Raw genomic sequence first — 16,986 nt, 5'->3', positions numbered from 1 at the left:
ACAACTCATGTGTAGCATGCAATTGGTATGACCGTGATCTTGTAGTATCGTGTGTATATAGTTCATAGTTAGTTCATAGTTCAACGAACATCTTACATCGACATGGAATTATACGTAACGAGTTAACCACACGCAAGTATTGAAGCAACCCAACCCCGAAAATACCAAGCTTAATGTATCACAATTGTTTGGGTCTAGCACTAAATTTGACTTGAATTTAACTTCATTTTTTGTTTACATTTTGTAAACGAAGAATTCTTATTTTTGTTTACATTCGTGGATGATGTGCTTCCACAATTGTACTTGTTTTCACATTTCTGGGTTCCCACTTGCACATTGTCGTTTATTTTCAGTGCTAAACAATACATTCTGCTGATATTGACAGTGTAAAAAATGTATTACAGCCCTCCGCAGACACAACATTTTTGTAATTTTGTAGGATATTTAAAAAAACGTTGGAATTTCTCAAACACAAATGTTTTACCAACAAAATATTTAAGTTACTGGGCTTTGTCATCTCCCCTTTTAATCGTACCATGTTAAACTTATTTAATTTCAACAAACACATTTTAAACTGATTTATATATTTATACCATTATAATGAATAACAAAAACATTGTATGGCGTCTACAAAGAGCGATGTTGTAATCGTACTACTTAAGCCTAAAATTATCAAATAGTTCGGTAAAATCTAATACTACATTATTTTAATTTATGCCTACATAATTAATTAATCATATATGCATGTAGCCTAACATCTAAAAACGCATAAAGTGGGAGTGTATCAATGTAAAAGAAGAAGCGTATCATTTAAAAGAGTGGTGGTATATAATCCAAAAAGTTCAGTACAGTAGTATATAGCATGTAAAAACTATTAGCTGCTCAGCATATCCTGTTCATATCAAGTACGTCTATTATTCGAAATTCTATTCTCTTCGTGTTAAAAGTGCGGTCAACCGATTCAATACCGTAAATCCGTACTGTTGATGTTTGATGAAGCGGACGCTGATGTGTAAACCTGGAATCTGTTAAAATAGAAATACAGGTTTGTGAACGTAAACAGTGGGCGCGGCTGTGTCTTCACTATGGAATGCATATTCCTAGTGCAGTAGATATTCGGAGAATATTTAAAGAATATGATAGTAGGAGGAGGTCAATTACAGTGTAGTAGTAGGACCCAATAACAATTTATTGTAACAATAGTATTATATGCATATAATAATATAATTTTACTATCTCTATCTCTCTACCCTCTCTATCTATACGTAGACACAGATCGGAAGATTAACGGAACAGTTCGACTAAACTACTTTATTTTAAAGTACAATTTTAGTCTTACCTAGACATTTTTTAAGCACGTGCAATAGACTCTCCAGCTCCAAGTGGCGTTTGAACTTGCATCTCCTGAGCTTCTTGCACAAGTGCACAAATGGCACAGCAACATACAGCAAACAAATCACCAACTATTCCACCTTCGATGCCTTTATTTTCCCTTACTTTCTGCCTTGTTGTTAACCTGGCGTAGATGTTTACAAACGGGACGAAAAGAGAAAGACCACAGAGAAGACAGTCATCCCCAAGAGATTCCGCAAGCTTTCCTTGTGTGTAACATGGCACAACGTATGTAAAAATACACATACCAATGTTGCCAAAACAACCGAAAAGCCCATTTTGAAATTCGCCCATGATGTCAGAAAATCTATTCGAAGACGGCAAAAATACAGCTGAATAAGCTAATTATTTCGTATACACTCTGCTATCACTCTCCGTATCGGTACTAGCTTTATGAACAATGGGCGTTGACTCTTCCGTGTAGTGCAATTTGTATATGACCCTGGGGCACTCACAACCAATCAAGTTCATTTGTTATTTGACGTCATACAATATAATATATGCTTTAAACGGTTTCTATAGTAACAGAGGTTATCATCCGGAAGGAACCTTTTTTTACTGTACCAAGATTTTTACATCAATAAAAAAAATCGTTTTATTCATATTACAGTATTTATTTTTAATCACATTTTCATTTCAAAAATATAAAAACCTATTTATAATATATATAATTATTGAAAAATTGACCATGCCTCCTCACTTATCTACACTTACTATATTGACAAACTATTCATATTTGTTATTTAATTTTATACGAAATTATAATATAATATACTTCAGCGTTATCACGAATGCCCACAAACGATTTTAAAAAAAGAAGACTTTTTCTTCCGCAAATGTAAAAAAAAAATTTCAAATTCATTTAGTAGGTTACTAAAACCAAGCTTGGTATTTACGAGTTAATGTTGCATTTATATACTATACATTATATTGAGTTGCTTCAATATTGCGTCCCGTGTGCACGATGCGCGTGCAGAGGGTCGTTCAACTCGTTGGATACTGTAAGTCGTCGATGCTTGCTATTGCTGCTTAAATAACTCGTTGGCTTAATATTTAATGTACAGTATAGTTCATGTTGACATGCTGTGTTACGCGCGTTCAGGTTACTACTTCGAGGTCATATACCATTGCTACTTATGATGTGTGGTTGCTACTCTCGTCGGCTTACTATTATACGCACGTTCACGATACTAGTAGTCATAAATTATACAGTACCATTGCATGCCACTTGCCGTGTGTGGATATTAATTGGCTTACTATATACATAATAGATAAAGTAGCTACATCAACTTGTATGCACTTTGAGGTCGAGTCCCAGGGGAGGCCGCAGAACTATTTTAAGGGGGTTGCCCAAGAGTCCTCAGAGGGCCGTAGTTAGTATTTGCGTCGTTATAGGCCGCAAATGGTACTCTCGCACGTAAAATTCACGATAAATAGAAATGACACTCTATATCGGGCTACAGTACCAATCGTATAATTAAACGCCTGTTTTTTCCGCCGGTAAAACTAGCGACAAGCCATAGGATAACATTATTTGCGTTCAATGCGAAGGTTTAGAGGAGGTCCCCGACGAAGGACTTCCGGTAATGTAATAAATTCTAGCAATTAAAATCAATTAATTCAAATTGAATTATTATTATCAATTACTGTAATTATTTTGAAATAAATGCTAAATAAGTCAGTAAAACCAAAATTTCCAAACTGTACACCGACACTCCAGAAAAGAAAATATGATTGAAATTTGCAGAAAGAAGCAACACTGTTATTTCAAAGTCCGTAACGTCCGTAATTATTACGGAAATTCGGCCCAAATTTTACGGACGTAGGGAAATGAAGATAAGGGTACTACGGAAATACTTAAATGATGGGGAATCCCCGGCAAAATGCAATGATTATGGAGAAATCAACGACCCATAATGACGGGGTTTACCACGAACACAATGTGTAGTGGCTTTTCGTATCTTCTCACAAGCAATCCAAACAGTCAACAAAACAAAAACGCTGACCGCCGGTAAATTATGCACGGTATTGTGTACTGCTGGTTAATTTTACGCTGCAGTCTGTTCCAACACTGGACTTCTATAACGTTAATGGTTAATATATTATAATAAGTGAGTTTAAGGGTAGGAAGTTGGGTCCAAGAAATAATTGGTATACCATGTTCATGTACCTGAACCTCGATCCCCGCATAGTATTATTGTTCACACACAAGATATTGCGAGGGCTGAGGTTCTTTGGAGTCGCTGGCTACAAAATTACAGTAGACTGTTGTGTCGAAATAGGTGTTTGTTTACGTTGAGGAAAAAGTGTATTTTTTTTGTATGGGGGGGGGGGGGGGTAAGTTTTTTTAAACAGAAATGTTAAGCTTTTGATTTTGGAATTAGCTTCTTGTGTGTGAACAATAATACTTAAAACTCGTTTTGTTATGAAATCTTGTTTAATTCATATTTTGAAATACAAATATCATGAAAGTTTAAAAAAAACACTATTGGTTGTCTGCTGCATCCGAGATAGTTCTACTGTTTCGCCGTCGATGCTTGCGTGCCCATCGCCAGATCCGTCGAAGCCACGGCACACGAATTCGCCAACGGTGGCGGCGAGGTTGGGAAGTAGTACCTTCCTGTTGATAATACTGCCTACTGTTGCGTTATCACCATCGATGGCTGGCGTCGTGGGCTCGTCACGACGTGCCATTACATCTCCTTGGTGTTGGTTCGTTGCTCCATCACCAGCACTATGATCCAATACTCTATTCCTATCTTCGCTCTCAACTAACTGTCGTCTAGTCAGTAAACGCCTGTGACTCCTCATTTGAGCGGGAATGTCCAACTTCTTGAACATCGGCTACACTATTAGCACGATTAAATTTACGTTGCCTGATTTTCACTATGTATTCGCATAGCTGTGCAAATTCTTCCTCTGCTTCGCGTTTCATTTCCATCCTCATTTCTTTTCTCAGAAAATATCTCTTTCTAAAACCGTCATCTGGGAAAATCTGTAAATTCTTCGCATTTTCATCACGTTTTCTTGATTTCAAACTTATTTCGTATGCGTGTGCACACATCCGACGTCTGTTTTCATAATATTGTATTTTTTCATCTGTCGTTCCTCCGGGGAAAGCACCAGCCGGTGGTTCTTGTAAATTTTTAACTCGTCTATCGGCTAAGTCGACGTAATCGGACATCAGATCAGTAAACCGTTGAATCTCAGAACGGGCACTTGCTAGCAAGTTTCTGATTGTTCCAGCATCAGAATCATTTGTTGACTTTACTGGAACTTGTTTAGGTCTTCTAAACGATGGCGGTAATTCGAGAGACCGCTCTCGGTTGTTCGGTTCATGTCCACGACGGGTCCCAGACTTATGCACAGGACCTTAATAACAAAAGAAATGAAAATGAATTGTTGTACAGTATAGGCCTAAATCAATTTAATAGCCTAATCAATGCAATTAGAGTATTATATAATAAAAATACTACATAAGTAAATTATCTTACCATTTGGCATATCCATTTATTAATTCTCTTAGATTTCTAGTTAATAATAGCAGATGTGGTCAGTATAAAACGATCTTCTTCGTTTTAGCTGTTCAATTGAATGTTTATTATTGCCGTTTCCATAGTACAATTTGACCCGCATTCACTAGTAAAACGCGCGCGTACCAACACATATCGGAAATGATGAGCGCGCGTGTCACAGTGCAATGTGCAATTCGGAAATGGTTCAAATGGAGCGAACCCAAAATGCGCAGACAGAAAGTGAGGAATACGTCTTGCTGAAGTTGCAAAGCTTATTTAATAACGATTTTGAAGCCATGGACAGCATGTGTAGCGAGAAATTGAGGATTCTGATTAACAACGGAGCCGTCTGGACATTAAGTTTCAGTCGAGATGACCCATTTACCCTTCAACCATTTCTGATTGGTTTGCCATACATATCATCAGAAACAGCGAGTGTTGTTATTGAAGGATCAGATATTGTTTGTCTTTATGACAACAATGGCAAAATTCCAGAGAAGCTGCAAGAGCCTCTAAGATCACACCTGATTAGGCTACAATGAACGATACTCCCCGGTCTTTGAAACATCTCTCCATGTTGTTTATTCGCGACTATTTTGGCCGAAATGACTTATCAAAGTTGAGTTCGCTCCACTATCAAAGCGAATCATTCGCCATCTTATGTGTACGAATAATACCTAGTGTGAGACAATACAAAAGAGACAGAGGGAATAAATTGCATACTTTAGAATGAACAGAGTGTCTGTTCAATTTGAAAGGACCCCCTTTCCCGGTTTATTTTGCCGGTTGCATTCAGCAACAACTGTTGTTTTTGTTTCTTGATATTTTCGCAATAATGTTAACATAAAACTATCCTATTAATTTAATGTGAATAGCTTACATTATCAACTTCGACAAAACAATTTTTTCATACGTTAATGGACAAAAGTGCAATCAACATGTTCCTTGCTATAATTGATAGTTTATATAGTATAGGGGTATCGCGTTCGTTTCAGTGCAGGGGCGGACGCAGGGAGGTGTTGCCCCATTTGCCCGGGCAACAACCTTAATTTCATACTAAATGTTTTTTCTTTCACTAAACTAAAATTTAGATCCCATTTCATCATATTATAGATTAACTATTAACGTTATAGAAGTCCAGGGTTGGAAAAAACTATTATTATCTTCATTTCCCTACTTCCGTAATATTTGGGCGAAACTCCGTAATAATTACGGACGTTCCGAACTTTGAAAAACAGTGTTTAATTGCTTCTTTCAGCAAATTTTGATGGTACGGTGGTTGTACAGTATATAGTGGATAAATGAAAATGAATTTAGGAAATTGTGGTTTTACTATTTAGCATTTATTTCAAAATAATAAAATTTAACGTTTTGCTCAATATATTTATAGCAGCAGCTTCACATTTTTTTTTCGAAACTGTTTTAATTATTAATTGATAATAATTAATTTGTAATAATTGATTTTAATTGCTAGAATGTATTACATTACCGGAAATACCTTCGTCGGGGACCTCCTCTGCCTTTGCATTGAACGCAAAAAATGTTATCCAATTGTTTTTCGCTTGTGTTTTACCGGCGGCAAAAACAGGCGTGATACGATCTGTTTGCTACTGTGTAGCCCGATATAGAGTGTCATTTCTATTTATCGTTAATTTTACGTGCGAGCGTACCATTTCTGGCCATCTAGGGTGTCATTTAACAAAAATTCCCACGGTGGGGCCTGTGGCGCAAATACTCAATATCTACGGCCCTCTGAGGCCTCTTGGGCAACCCCCTTGGGCCTTAAAATAGTCCTGCAACCGCCCCTGTAATTCATAGCGTGTCCGTATATTTGGATGCCATTGCAAATCCACGCAAGAAACACAATTTCAGCGTTAAATATCGAATGGCCAGTGATAGGACTCCCCTCCCTCCAATGTGTAGCTCCGAGTGACGTGTAAGACAAGAGATACAGGGTATTTTAATGAATTCCAAAGATTTTCTATCTATAATAGTATCTAAGTATTTTGTCCTGACCTCGCTTTTGTTTGATGTACATGCGTCACTTGAAGCGATATCCGGAACGCTGCGTCGAGCAGAAGAAGGCAGTAACGGCGTTTCATACGTAAATGGCCGTAAGCGATTTTATTTAGCACATGTCGTCTTCTTCTACCTTTCTTTAACAACCACGTACTCTCGACACTGTCCGACTCCTCCTCAAACAACACGTGTGACTATACTGTGCGACCACTGGGGTTAGTCTAATATAGCCTAGACCTCGTTATGGGAAAACGAGGCAAAAAGCATAATGGACCAAAACGGCAAAGAAATTGGGTAAGAATGTAGGCCTAGCTAGGCCTAGGCCTAGGCCTGTTTAGTATTATAACCGACAGCGACAGTGACTGATGAGGTTGTCAGACGATCGGGACCACGTACGATCGGACCCGGCCGACCGAGACCAGAAAATGTGGTCCCGAACGTCTTATTCGTTGGGCCCGATCGTTTTAGCTCAGGGCCTGCTGAGTGATAGTCTTTGTGTTCTCAATATGGTAAAATCGATCATCGCGTATTACTTTGATCCCAATAAAAAGTATTCGTTATGGAGCGTCGCTGATACGCTTTTTTTGCTGTTGCGTTCGCGTTTTATTTCTGTCGAGCGTTTATTAATAGGGACTTTAACGAAACATAACGTTTAGGGGATGACGACAAACATACTGTGCTCGCTAGAGCGTAAAATAATAGTAAATACAGTCAACCAGACATTTCAACCCCTGGACTTCCAAAAGCGGGACTATTGATTTTTAAGGGCAGGTGGGGGTGGGGGGCTCAAAATACGGCGCTTGTTCCGTTTCGCACCTGTTTTTATTTCGACTTCCTTTTGACTCCAAACTTGTTCATTAACTTATTGTGAATACCACACCTTAGAATTGGGCCTCATAAGTACTTTTATGAAGAAGAATCACATAAAAAAAAACAAATAAATCCTTTAAATTGATGATTTTACAGACAAGTTTCTTGCATACCGTTTTTAGCATACTGGAAGTTCAATATTTTCGTTTCTATGGAGCGCCAAAAGAGCAACTATAATAGATTGTTAAAAACTCAATGGAATGCGTCTTCTTTTAATGCATCTATTATTGAAATACACGTTTAATTTCAATATATTTTGCAATAAATCTGTAACATGTTACTGCTAATAATGTGCTGTTTTCAAATATCAACCGACCCTAAATCAGCATCACTACCTAACCTAGGCCTAAAAGACTAAGAGGAATATTATTTAGATCATTGAGGTATCTACAGTACATGTAATATGATGGATGAATTTGTCGATTTTTATTCTTAAACGAAAACCATGTAGAGTATCAACAGTAACATTTTTGTTGCATTGACATTGACAAAATATATTAAAATTTAACGTAATTTTCACCAATAAATGCATTAAATATTCGCATTTAATACTGAGTTTTTAGCCCTCTATTATAGTTGCTCTTTTGGCGCTCCATAGAAACAACAACATTGAACATGGCGTATGCGAAATTCACGAACCGATGTGCGAGAAACACGTCTGTAAATTCATCAATTTAAAGGATTTATTTGTTACTTTTTGTGTGATCTCCTTCGTAAAAGTATTTTTGAGGCCTAATTCTAGGGTGTGGTAATCATGATAAAGTTACTTAACAAATTTTGAGACGAAATAAATGACAGGTGCGAAACGGAACTAGCGCCCAGATAGATTATCAATGATTTTTTCTGTTTGTAGTGTAAACAAAAGGAACATTATCCAGACATTGAAAAGAAAAACATAGAGTTTGAAAAATATTATAAGGTAAGCTTTGTTAAATTATGAAATAGAGTTAATATGGTGCCCATACATTCCATTCATCATTCATACATGAATGTGGTTTGCTTAAATAATGTATTAGCTTATTTTCCAATATTTTATAAACACACCTACTGTAGTGTTAATTATGACAAAGGATGCTGAAACAATCCTAGGCCTAGTTAGGCTAGGCAACTGAAAATGGCAAGGCTGTTTTTTCCAACTATCATTAAATAGTGCGTACGATTGCAAGCCATATGACCCACAATCATCCATCAAATGACAGGAATTTATTTAGGTGTTAAAGTCCAATAATTATAGTATTATATTGTTAAAACTTCTAATTATATCATCAATACTAAACTTTTTTTGTCTTACAGGCTCAGGGAATTGTTCCAGTTTCTGAGTGGGAACAATTCATTGCAACCTTACAGAAACCCCTTCCTGCAACTTTTCGGATTACAGGATTTCGAAGGTAACGTCTGTTTTGTATACAAGCGGAAAATGTATTTTGTTTTTTTATGTTTTCATGTTTGAGTTCTACATTTTGAAATTGCTAACCTGGTAAATGAGTGTCAAATAAATAAAAGTCATCTACCGGAACTCAAACTCACGAAGATTAGCCCACAACATCACAAGACAACGTACAGTAGAACCTTCATTAAGGTATGGGACCGAAAGGCATAAGTAAAACATGGGATTCGTAAAATCCAGGTTGACCTTAAATTGACCCGAAAATACGTAGATTGTAGCTACTTTACTGTACAGCATGCAGGTGGTCACTAGCTAGGCCTTGCCTAGACTAATCTAGGCCAGGCTGGCAGGCCTAGCAAGATGTGAGGCCCAATTAGAAAAGTACAGTATATACAGGCTGTGTGATGTTTAAATAAAGTGTAAAATATCAATGTTATTGTATAAATGAACAATAAAAACAGTCGCTGCTGTAGTGGGAATGCGCGTGTGTAGCTTGTCTCACACAGCAGAGTTCCTCACACAGCCATGGCTTTGTGCTTTGTTGTTGAGCCCTCAATGTAAGAAAATGATGACATCATCGGTCATTTTAAGCGTACGTAAAATTGAAGGTACGTAAAACACCAGTTCTACTGTATTGCACGTAAAAGGCAAACAGATGATTAGATACTCTCTTCTAAATGTATTCTTAATAATATTAGTAAATTAATTGTAGATGAATTTAGGTAGTAACAATAATATTTATTTTTTTTTATTTAATTTTATTAATAAAGAAAATAATTTGTATAGTTCATGTGAATGTAAAAAGAATAACTTTGTTTTTTGGGATAACCCATAAAGATAAAATTATTCTATACCACAATGAAGTTAAACTAGGCTTTGATAACTGGGTTGTCAAATACAAAATTTCTACATCTGATTTCCTGCAGTTTTTGAAGTAATTTTAATGTAAATTACGAACTATTTTCTAGACACCATTCGACGAATCTTCATGCGCCGACTTGATTTTTATGATGTATAATTAATTTAAACCAATCGCGATAGAGATTTTACGTCATGCTTCATCTACTGGCCGAAAACAATTATGCAAATATGCAGAAGTAGTCACAGAAAAAGACGTAATTATTTAACAGAAATAAAGTGGATTATACATAAAGTTTTTGGTCCTTTACAAATACAAGATATTTTACCTAAAACTAAAACATAAACTAAATAGCTGAAATATAATGTCACCTGAAAAGGAAATTTGTAGCCATGCCTTATCTAGGCCAAGGTAATACATTTCAATGATCTTCAGTGAAAAACATATTTAGCACCTCTTCATTGTAGTGCTGATTACAAAAAGCCTTATGTAAAATTTCATCAAAAAACTTTTATTGATTTTTTTAATTTTCAAGAGGTTGAATACTTCAATAACCTGATTTACTGTAGAGTGTGTATAACAACATTGAAAAAAGCTATTTTCTTTGACTATAGTCGCCGCTAGGGTTGTAAGTGTTGAGCTAAGTTTGTTATTACTGACAATATTTCCATGTTTTAATTTTAACAGTCATGCAAAGCATCTACTGAAGTTTTTGAAGAGCCATTTGTTTACAGATCTCGTGGGCGATGCGATTGATGGAGTTCAAATTGACAAACCAAAACCAATTTCTTGGTAATATACAGTTTTCAGCTTAACATAGTATATATGTCAAACCACACAAAATATTATTTCTCTTTAAACTTTAAGATTTAATATTCAAATATATTTGTTTCAGGTATCCAGATGAGTTAGCTTGGCAGTTGAGTTTAACCCGAAGCAATATCCGCAAAGTTCCAGGTCTTGAAAACCTCCATAAATTTTTGGTTGAGGAGACAGAAAGCGTAAGCTTAATTTCTTTACTTGAACCTCTGATGATATATTTGCGATTATTGTATTTAATTTAAAAAGATGACATGCCATGTCATACATCATTAAAATGTTTTGTTTCTTAGGCATTTGCCATGATCTACAAATTACACTACTGATCAGCGGACCTTCAACATTCTTTCGCGTGTTACTCTGTAGTTTTTTCGTGTCTGCCGAGTGATTGAGTGTTTTGAGTTGCGACCGAGCAGTGACCTTGTCTAGCCAAGCGAGAAGGTTTTACAAGCAAATTGTATTCAACATATGGCTATGTAACATAGGCCTTTGTGACTATCTTTAGATTACTCACTTAGTTTATCTTCAACAAATAAATACAAAGTATTGATTGACATAAAACAGGAAAATATATGTCTTTAAAATTCAAATGAACAGCTTTAAATAAAAGTCTATTGCATTCATTTCTTCACACACACATCCCTTGCCGAATGAAGTTCAAAACAACTCAAATGAGAGCCTAGCTGGGAGTTTCAGCAGACCAAACATGTTTTTGCTCCATGTAAAAGAACATAAATATTTAGGAACAACGGTAGATCGGGAATTAAACTGGAATGCTAATACTTTAAATATTGTTAAAAAATCTTTCTCTGAACTCTTTCACAGTGAATAATAATGTACTTTTTTTGTGTGTTATTCTTTAAGTGTTGTAACTTTCAATTGTGTTGTCTGGTACACTAGCCTAAGTGCTAATAATAAAAAGAAACTTGACCGTATAATAATAACTGCAAGTAAAGTAATAGGTAGAAATGTCAATGTTATTGACGTAATATACAGGCGGGATGTTATTAGCCAAGTTAAGAAAATAATGGATAGCTCACACCCATTACATTATAAATATGCAGAATCCATCCTTTAAAATGTCCAAACCTGTTATGGTGACCAGTGTTTTTTTCTCTTTTTTTTTGACATGAACCACGACTTTTATTCAATTTCATATGTACAGTTTAATGCATTTTTCCTTTTTTCATTATGCTCCTTTTTTTATTATTTATGCTCTTTTTTCATTTCCTTCTATTTTATCCTACAATTTGATAAAAAAAATACACAATTAATTTTTTTTTTTCATTAGGGTAACATAAGTCGCCAGGAGTTGGTCAGCATGATTCCACCATTATTAATGGATGTCAAACCTCATCACAGAGTACTTGATATGTGTGCAGCCCCTGGTTCAAAGACAGCTCAACTGATTGAGATGCTCCATGCAGAACAGACTGAAGGTTGGCCAGGTATAGACAGTAGAACAATTATTTTTACATTTTCAATAATTAGGTGATCATTTAGAATAAAATGATCACCTATTTTTTTATTATTATTATTCTTCTTTCTGTACACTATTTTGTGTAACAATTATCTCAAAAAGTTAAATGTCAATGATGACAAAAATGTCACAATTTAAAATGCAGTATTTCTCCATGTAGGAAATCATTTCACAATATCTTTCAAACAAAAACTTAATCCTAATAGGCTTTTCAGCATGATCACTCAACTGTGATGTCAATTATATGCCATTTTGTGAAATCACATTATCAATCATATTTCCATAACTCGTCATAAAATATCAATAAAATTCACTATACGCACTGCGCTTCTACATGTCAAATTTTCTTCTAAATCATATATTTATTTGATCAATTCAATATTTTCCGAAATTGTCATCTTCAAGTTTCCCGATCCCGAACAAGTCCAGTTCATTCAGAATTTGTGATATTTTCCCGATCCCAGCTGGATGGCTGATTCTCACCGGGATCCTGTGAGTGTGATATCCCGAATTTGCGATCTTTTTTCGATCCCGGCGAGATGGCCGATTCCCACTGGGATCCTGTGATATCCCGAATTTGCAATCTTTTCCTGATCCCAGTGGATGACCAAATCCTGGTGTGATTCGGGCATCCCGTGACATCCCGGTGGGTTCCTGGCGGGATCCCGAATTTATTTTTTATGGGGAGAGTACAGCAATTAAATGAATTATCTATTTAATCTTTGTATAAATTAATTGCAGAGGGATTTGTCATGGCCAATGACTCTGACAACAAACGATGCTACATCATGGTTCACCAAGCCAAGCGTCTTAATAGTCCATGTTTTATGATTGTCAATCATGATGCCAGTCTCATGCCTACTTTAATGCTTACAGGCAAAGAAGGAAACAAATATCCATTACAATTTGATCGAATTCTATGTGATGTACCTTGCAGGTATGTGAGCAGAGACATTAAATAAAGCGAAGGTCCAAGTGTAAAAAGAGGTTTTGATAGTGTCTCATTGCCACCTCTCTACAAACTTAATACACCAAGCTAAGTGGTGTACTTAGTTTGTAGAGAGGTGGCAATGCTCTCTAAACAAGCTCTTGGACTTCTGCTTAATACTTTATTTTAATTTACTTTTAATCACTTGGATAACATGAAAATTAAGACCAAAACAAAAATTAAAATGCACACATGTTCAAAGTATCAAAGTAACTCAGAAACATTCTAGGAAAATGCAGCTATATTCATAAAACTCCAGTATTTGTACAGGTAAGTGACTATGATTTTCAGCATAAAGATCAATGGATAGGGATAGAAAAAGTTAGGCCAGGCCTAACTCTGATGATATGCATGGCACTTCATCCCAGCAAAGAACGTGCTCCTTGCCTATCCAGTGTAACAAACTTTAGTACAGTATAAATTGTGCATAATATTGTTTGTTTTTTTCTTTTATATGTAGTGGAGATGGAACATTACGCAAAAACTACATGATTTGGAAGAAATGGAATCTTGGTAGTGCATTGAACCTTCATAGGTAAGACGATTATTAAGACCATGGTCCTCAAACTTACCTATTTTTGGTTCCTATTTAAAAACACATTCTAATCATGATGTTGTATGTATGGTTATTTGTATACTTTGTGACTTTTTTATGTTGTATGTGGTGAGATGTTCCTTGGTCAATCCATTCTTTATAGAGATCAATACATTTGTAGAGTCCATTAATGGGGGTGTTTATTATTTATAGAATTTATAGACTTATTCCACCATGCAGCCGAAGGGCTAGCATGAGCCTAGATTAAGAACTTTAAATAACTAATATGTTATCCGCACTTAGCGACAGTCACATATTTCAACATACATGCATTTTGTATTTGCGCTAATCTAGTTCTAAAATTAATACTGTATTTTATATAATTTTATATAGTGGGTGCATTAGGAGAGAGTGATTTTATGTTGTTGATTTCTATGTATATTTATCTTTTGCTCATTTAGTTTACAGTACAGAATTTTGTTGAGAGGAGTGGAACTTTTGAAAGTTGGAGGTCGTCTTATATACTCCACTTGTTCATTCAATCCTGTTGAAAATGAAGCAGTTGTAGCAGCTATCCTTCACAAATCTCAAGGTAGTTTTAAAGCTTATTATTCTTACATATCCAATATAGGCCTATAATCTATCCAATATTTTTTTAAATTTTATGTAATAATGTTGTGGTATTGATTTAGGTTCACTTTAACCCCTAAATACAAGTGTGTGAGGCTCACAATGATATAGAGATATGGAAATCACAGAAATAATTGAACTTTTACGCTCTTCGTAATATCTAGATTATAAGAGAAAATATACAACCGTTTCAAAGTTCCTTGTATTGCAGTCAGTTTTGCAATCTGGAGCTGATCTGCTGGGAGGGGTTCAAGTTGATTCTTAGCTTGAACATATTCCTATTCTTTTGACATTGTTGTCCAAACTACTACTGGAGTGAGGGAATTGATGCGTTGGCACTATGAGTAAGCCCAAAACAGCTTCTTCTTTGATTCTGGGCATGATCTTGAGACGGCGAATAAGTTCATATATCTTGGTTCGACCATCAAAGAAGAGGGCTCAAGAACAAAAGTAATTGCAAGAGCACCATAACCAACCATTGCTGTCGCAAAGCTAAAAATTATTTGGAGAGAAAAAATAAAAATTGAAAATAAAACTGGTTACTCCACACACTGGCCATCTCAATCTTCCTGTATGTATACGAGGCCCTGTAAATGAGATGCTATAGAACCAGGTGCCCTATAATTTTACCCTTAATTTGCATATTTCAGCGAACTAGGTCCACCAGAATGACGAGATGTTGTGTGGTCAATCGAGTGTGTATTTTTGTTTCTTTCTCCATAAGAAGGAATATAAACATATATAATCCGAACAATTTAGAAAAAAAATTAACTTAACAACTAGCAGTTGGCGTTCTATGGGTATCCTATATTTTTACCCTTAATTTGCATATTTCAGCTAATTTGCCAAGGTGTGACCGACGTGTGATTTGTGAAATTTCATCTCCACATCGTGTGTGTTCAATTTAGAAAATAAAGATTTGTTTGCAATTTGTTTGACTTTAAATTCTAGATTGCCTAGACTATACCTGATATATAGAAAAAATACTGTATATAGTGGCCATTTTGGTTTTATGGACATTAACCTGATTTCTTCAACTACAGTTTTTCTCCATTTTTAATATCAGTTGTTCTGATAGGTCTTTAGAAATATTTACCACAAAAATAAATTATGTTCTAATTTTGTCTAGGTATACCCATTATTTTTACTACATTGACCGCACTAAAATGAATTATGAAGATAGCAATTTTAGAAGATAATTATCTAAATAATTACATTCATAAACATTTCTATTAAATGGGATTAACTAATACTAAATTGGAAAACAAGTCCTATTTTTGAAAATTCAAGTGGCCATATGGTGACGTCAAACATCTGGTAGATACAAATTTTACATGAATTGATATCTACAACTCATCAGCTTCAATAATAAAATGTTTAAAATAGGGGTCACCAGCCATCCTGAAGAGCTATATTCGATTAAAAATAGGTATATTTTTTCCCAAATTTGCATTAAAATACCCAAATTTTAACACACGATTATTAAAGTTTAACGTGCATGTGCGTCGTTAATTTGCAATAAAAGTTCATCAAAATGAATGAAATCTACTACAGAAGGTATGAAAAACAAAAATCAATTGCAAAAACCATTTTACTACCCATGTACACGTACATTTTTAAAAAAGCATAATTTTTTCCCCTTTATCTAGTAATTTTACCAAATTTGTAACCATTTCGACTTGAAATCATGTCATACGAGCACGTCGATTTAGACAATTCTTGCACGTTTTTTATGAAAAAGTTAAAAAATTCGTCAACATTATGTCTTTTTTTTAATAGTTCATCACATTTAAAAGAGTTGCTCATCTATATTCTACATATCCAAATTTCTTCAACACGTTAATATGTTGTTGCTCAGACAATTTTCATCCAAAATTGGTATCTTCGTCTTTTTTTTGATGCCGTCATCATGTTAAACATTAGAATTAAAGGTGGGTCCCATATTTTCACCTATGCTACACAATGTATAGTGTATACTAGGCCTATACACTTGGACACAAAATAGAGAGCACATGGACAACAATGTTCTTGAACTTCAGATCATAATAGCATATAAATCTTTTTTCTGTGCGCATTTTATAAATCAGGCTTAACGTACGTGCGCGTGGTGCGGATAACTAACTCGTCAAAGTGACGAGTTCAAGTCTAGTACAGTTATTTATGTAAAGAATAATGGACAAATTTAATTTGTTAATAAGAACAAAGACCAAAGACACTGTCAGCTGTAACTATAAATTAATATTTTTGATTGGGCCTAGATTATATTTTCATGTATACTACTTTTTGACATGCAGGAAGTATTGAACTAGTGGAAACATCGGCAATGCTTCCAGAATTACGAAGAATGCCAGGGATTAGTTCATGGAAGGTAAATATATAATCAGTTTAGTGGAGGCTACATGTTTAAAAATTAAGATGGAGCTCCACTCAGACTTTCTCAGCTTATATCATGTTTAAGTATGTTTAATTGAAAGTGACTATACAGTATGCTC

At 35.2% G+C, this 16,986-nt stretch overlaps 2 protein-coding genes across 2 annotated transcripts in view; one reads left to right on the top strand and one right to left on the bottom strand.

Moving 5' to 3' along the window:
* Window positions 1–523: 523 nt before the first annotated feature.
* Window positions 524–1,813, bottom strand: LOC144849547 (uncharacterized). The gene is made up of 2 exons (XM_078706488.1): window positions 1,340–1,813; window positions 524–1,025 (listed from the first exon to the last, which is right to left on the bottom strand). The coding sequence occupies exon 1, from the start codon at window positions 1,684–1,686 to the stop codon at window positions 1,351–1,353; it is 336 nt and encodes a 111-aa protein (XP_078562614.1). The 5' UTR covers window positions 1,687–1,813; the 3' UTR covers window positions 524–1,025; window positions 1,340–1,350.
* A 5,248-nt stretch (window positions 1,814–7,061) lies between these two features.
* The window catches only part of LOC144849530 (RNA cytosine-C(5)-methyltransferase NSUN2-like), a 33,688-nt gene continuing 23,763 nt past the window's right edge, over window positions 7,062–16,986 (top strand). The window contains exons 1-10 of the mRNA XM_078706465.1: window positions 7,062–7,220; window positions 8,650–8,715; window positions 9,090–9,184; window positions 10,730–10,834; window positions 10,938–11,043; window positions 12,153–12,309; window positions 13,083–13,278; window positions 13,790–13,864; window positions 14,326–14,456; window positions 16,789–16,862. Of these exons, the coding sequence (XP_078562591.1) occupies window positions 7,170–7,220; window positions 8,650–8,715; window positions 9,090–9,184; window positions 10,730–10,834; window positions 10,938–11,043; window positions 12,153–12,309; window positions 13,083–13,278; window positions 13,790–13,864; window positions 14,326–14,456; window positions 16,789–16,862 (1,056 nt within the window). The 5' untranslated portion in view covers window positions 7,062–7,169. The remainder of the gene's footprint in view (window positions 7,221–8,649; window positions 8,716–9,089; window positions 9,185–10,729; window positions 10,835–10,937; window positions 11,044–12,152; window positions 12,310–13,082; window positions 13,279–13,789; window positions 13,865–14,325; window positions 14,457–16,788; window positions 16,863–16,986) is intronic.

Source organism: Antedon bifida, chromosome 8 (genome assembly GCF_963402885.1).
Source record: "Antedon bifida chromosome 8, ecAntBifi1.1, whole genome shotgun sequence".
NCBI lineage: Eukaryota > Metazoa > Echinodermata > Crinoidea > Comatulida > Antedonidae > Antedon > Antedon bifida.
The sequence above is the reverse complement of the archived record's forward strand: the minus strand, read 5'-3'. Positions and strand labels throughout refer to the sequence as shown.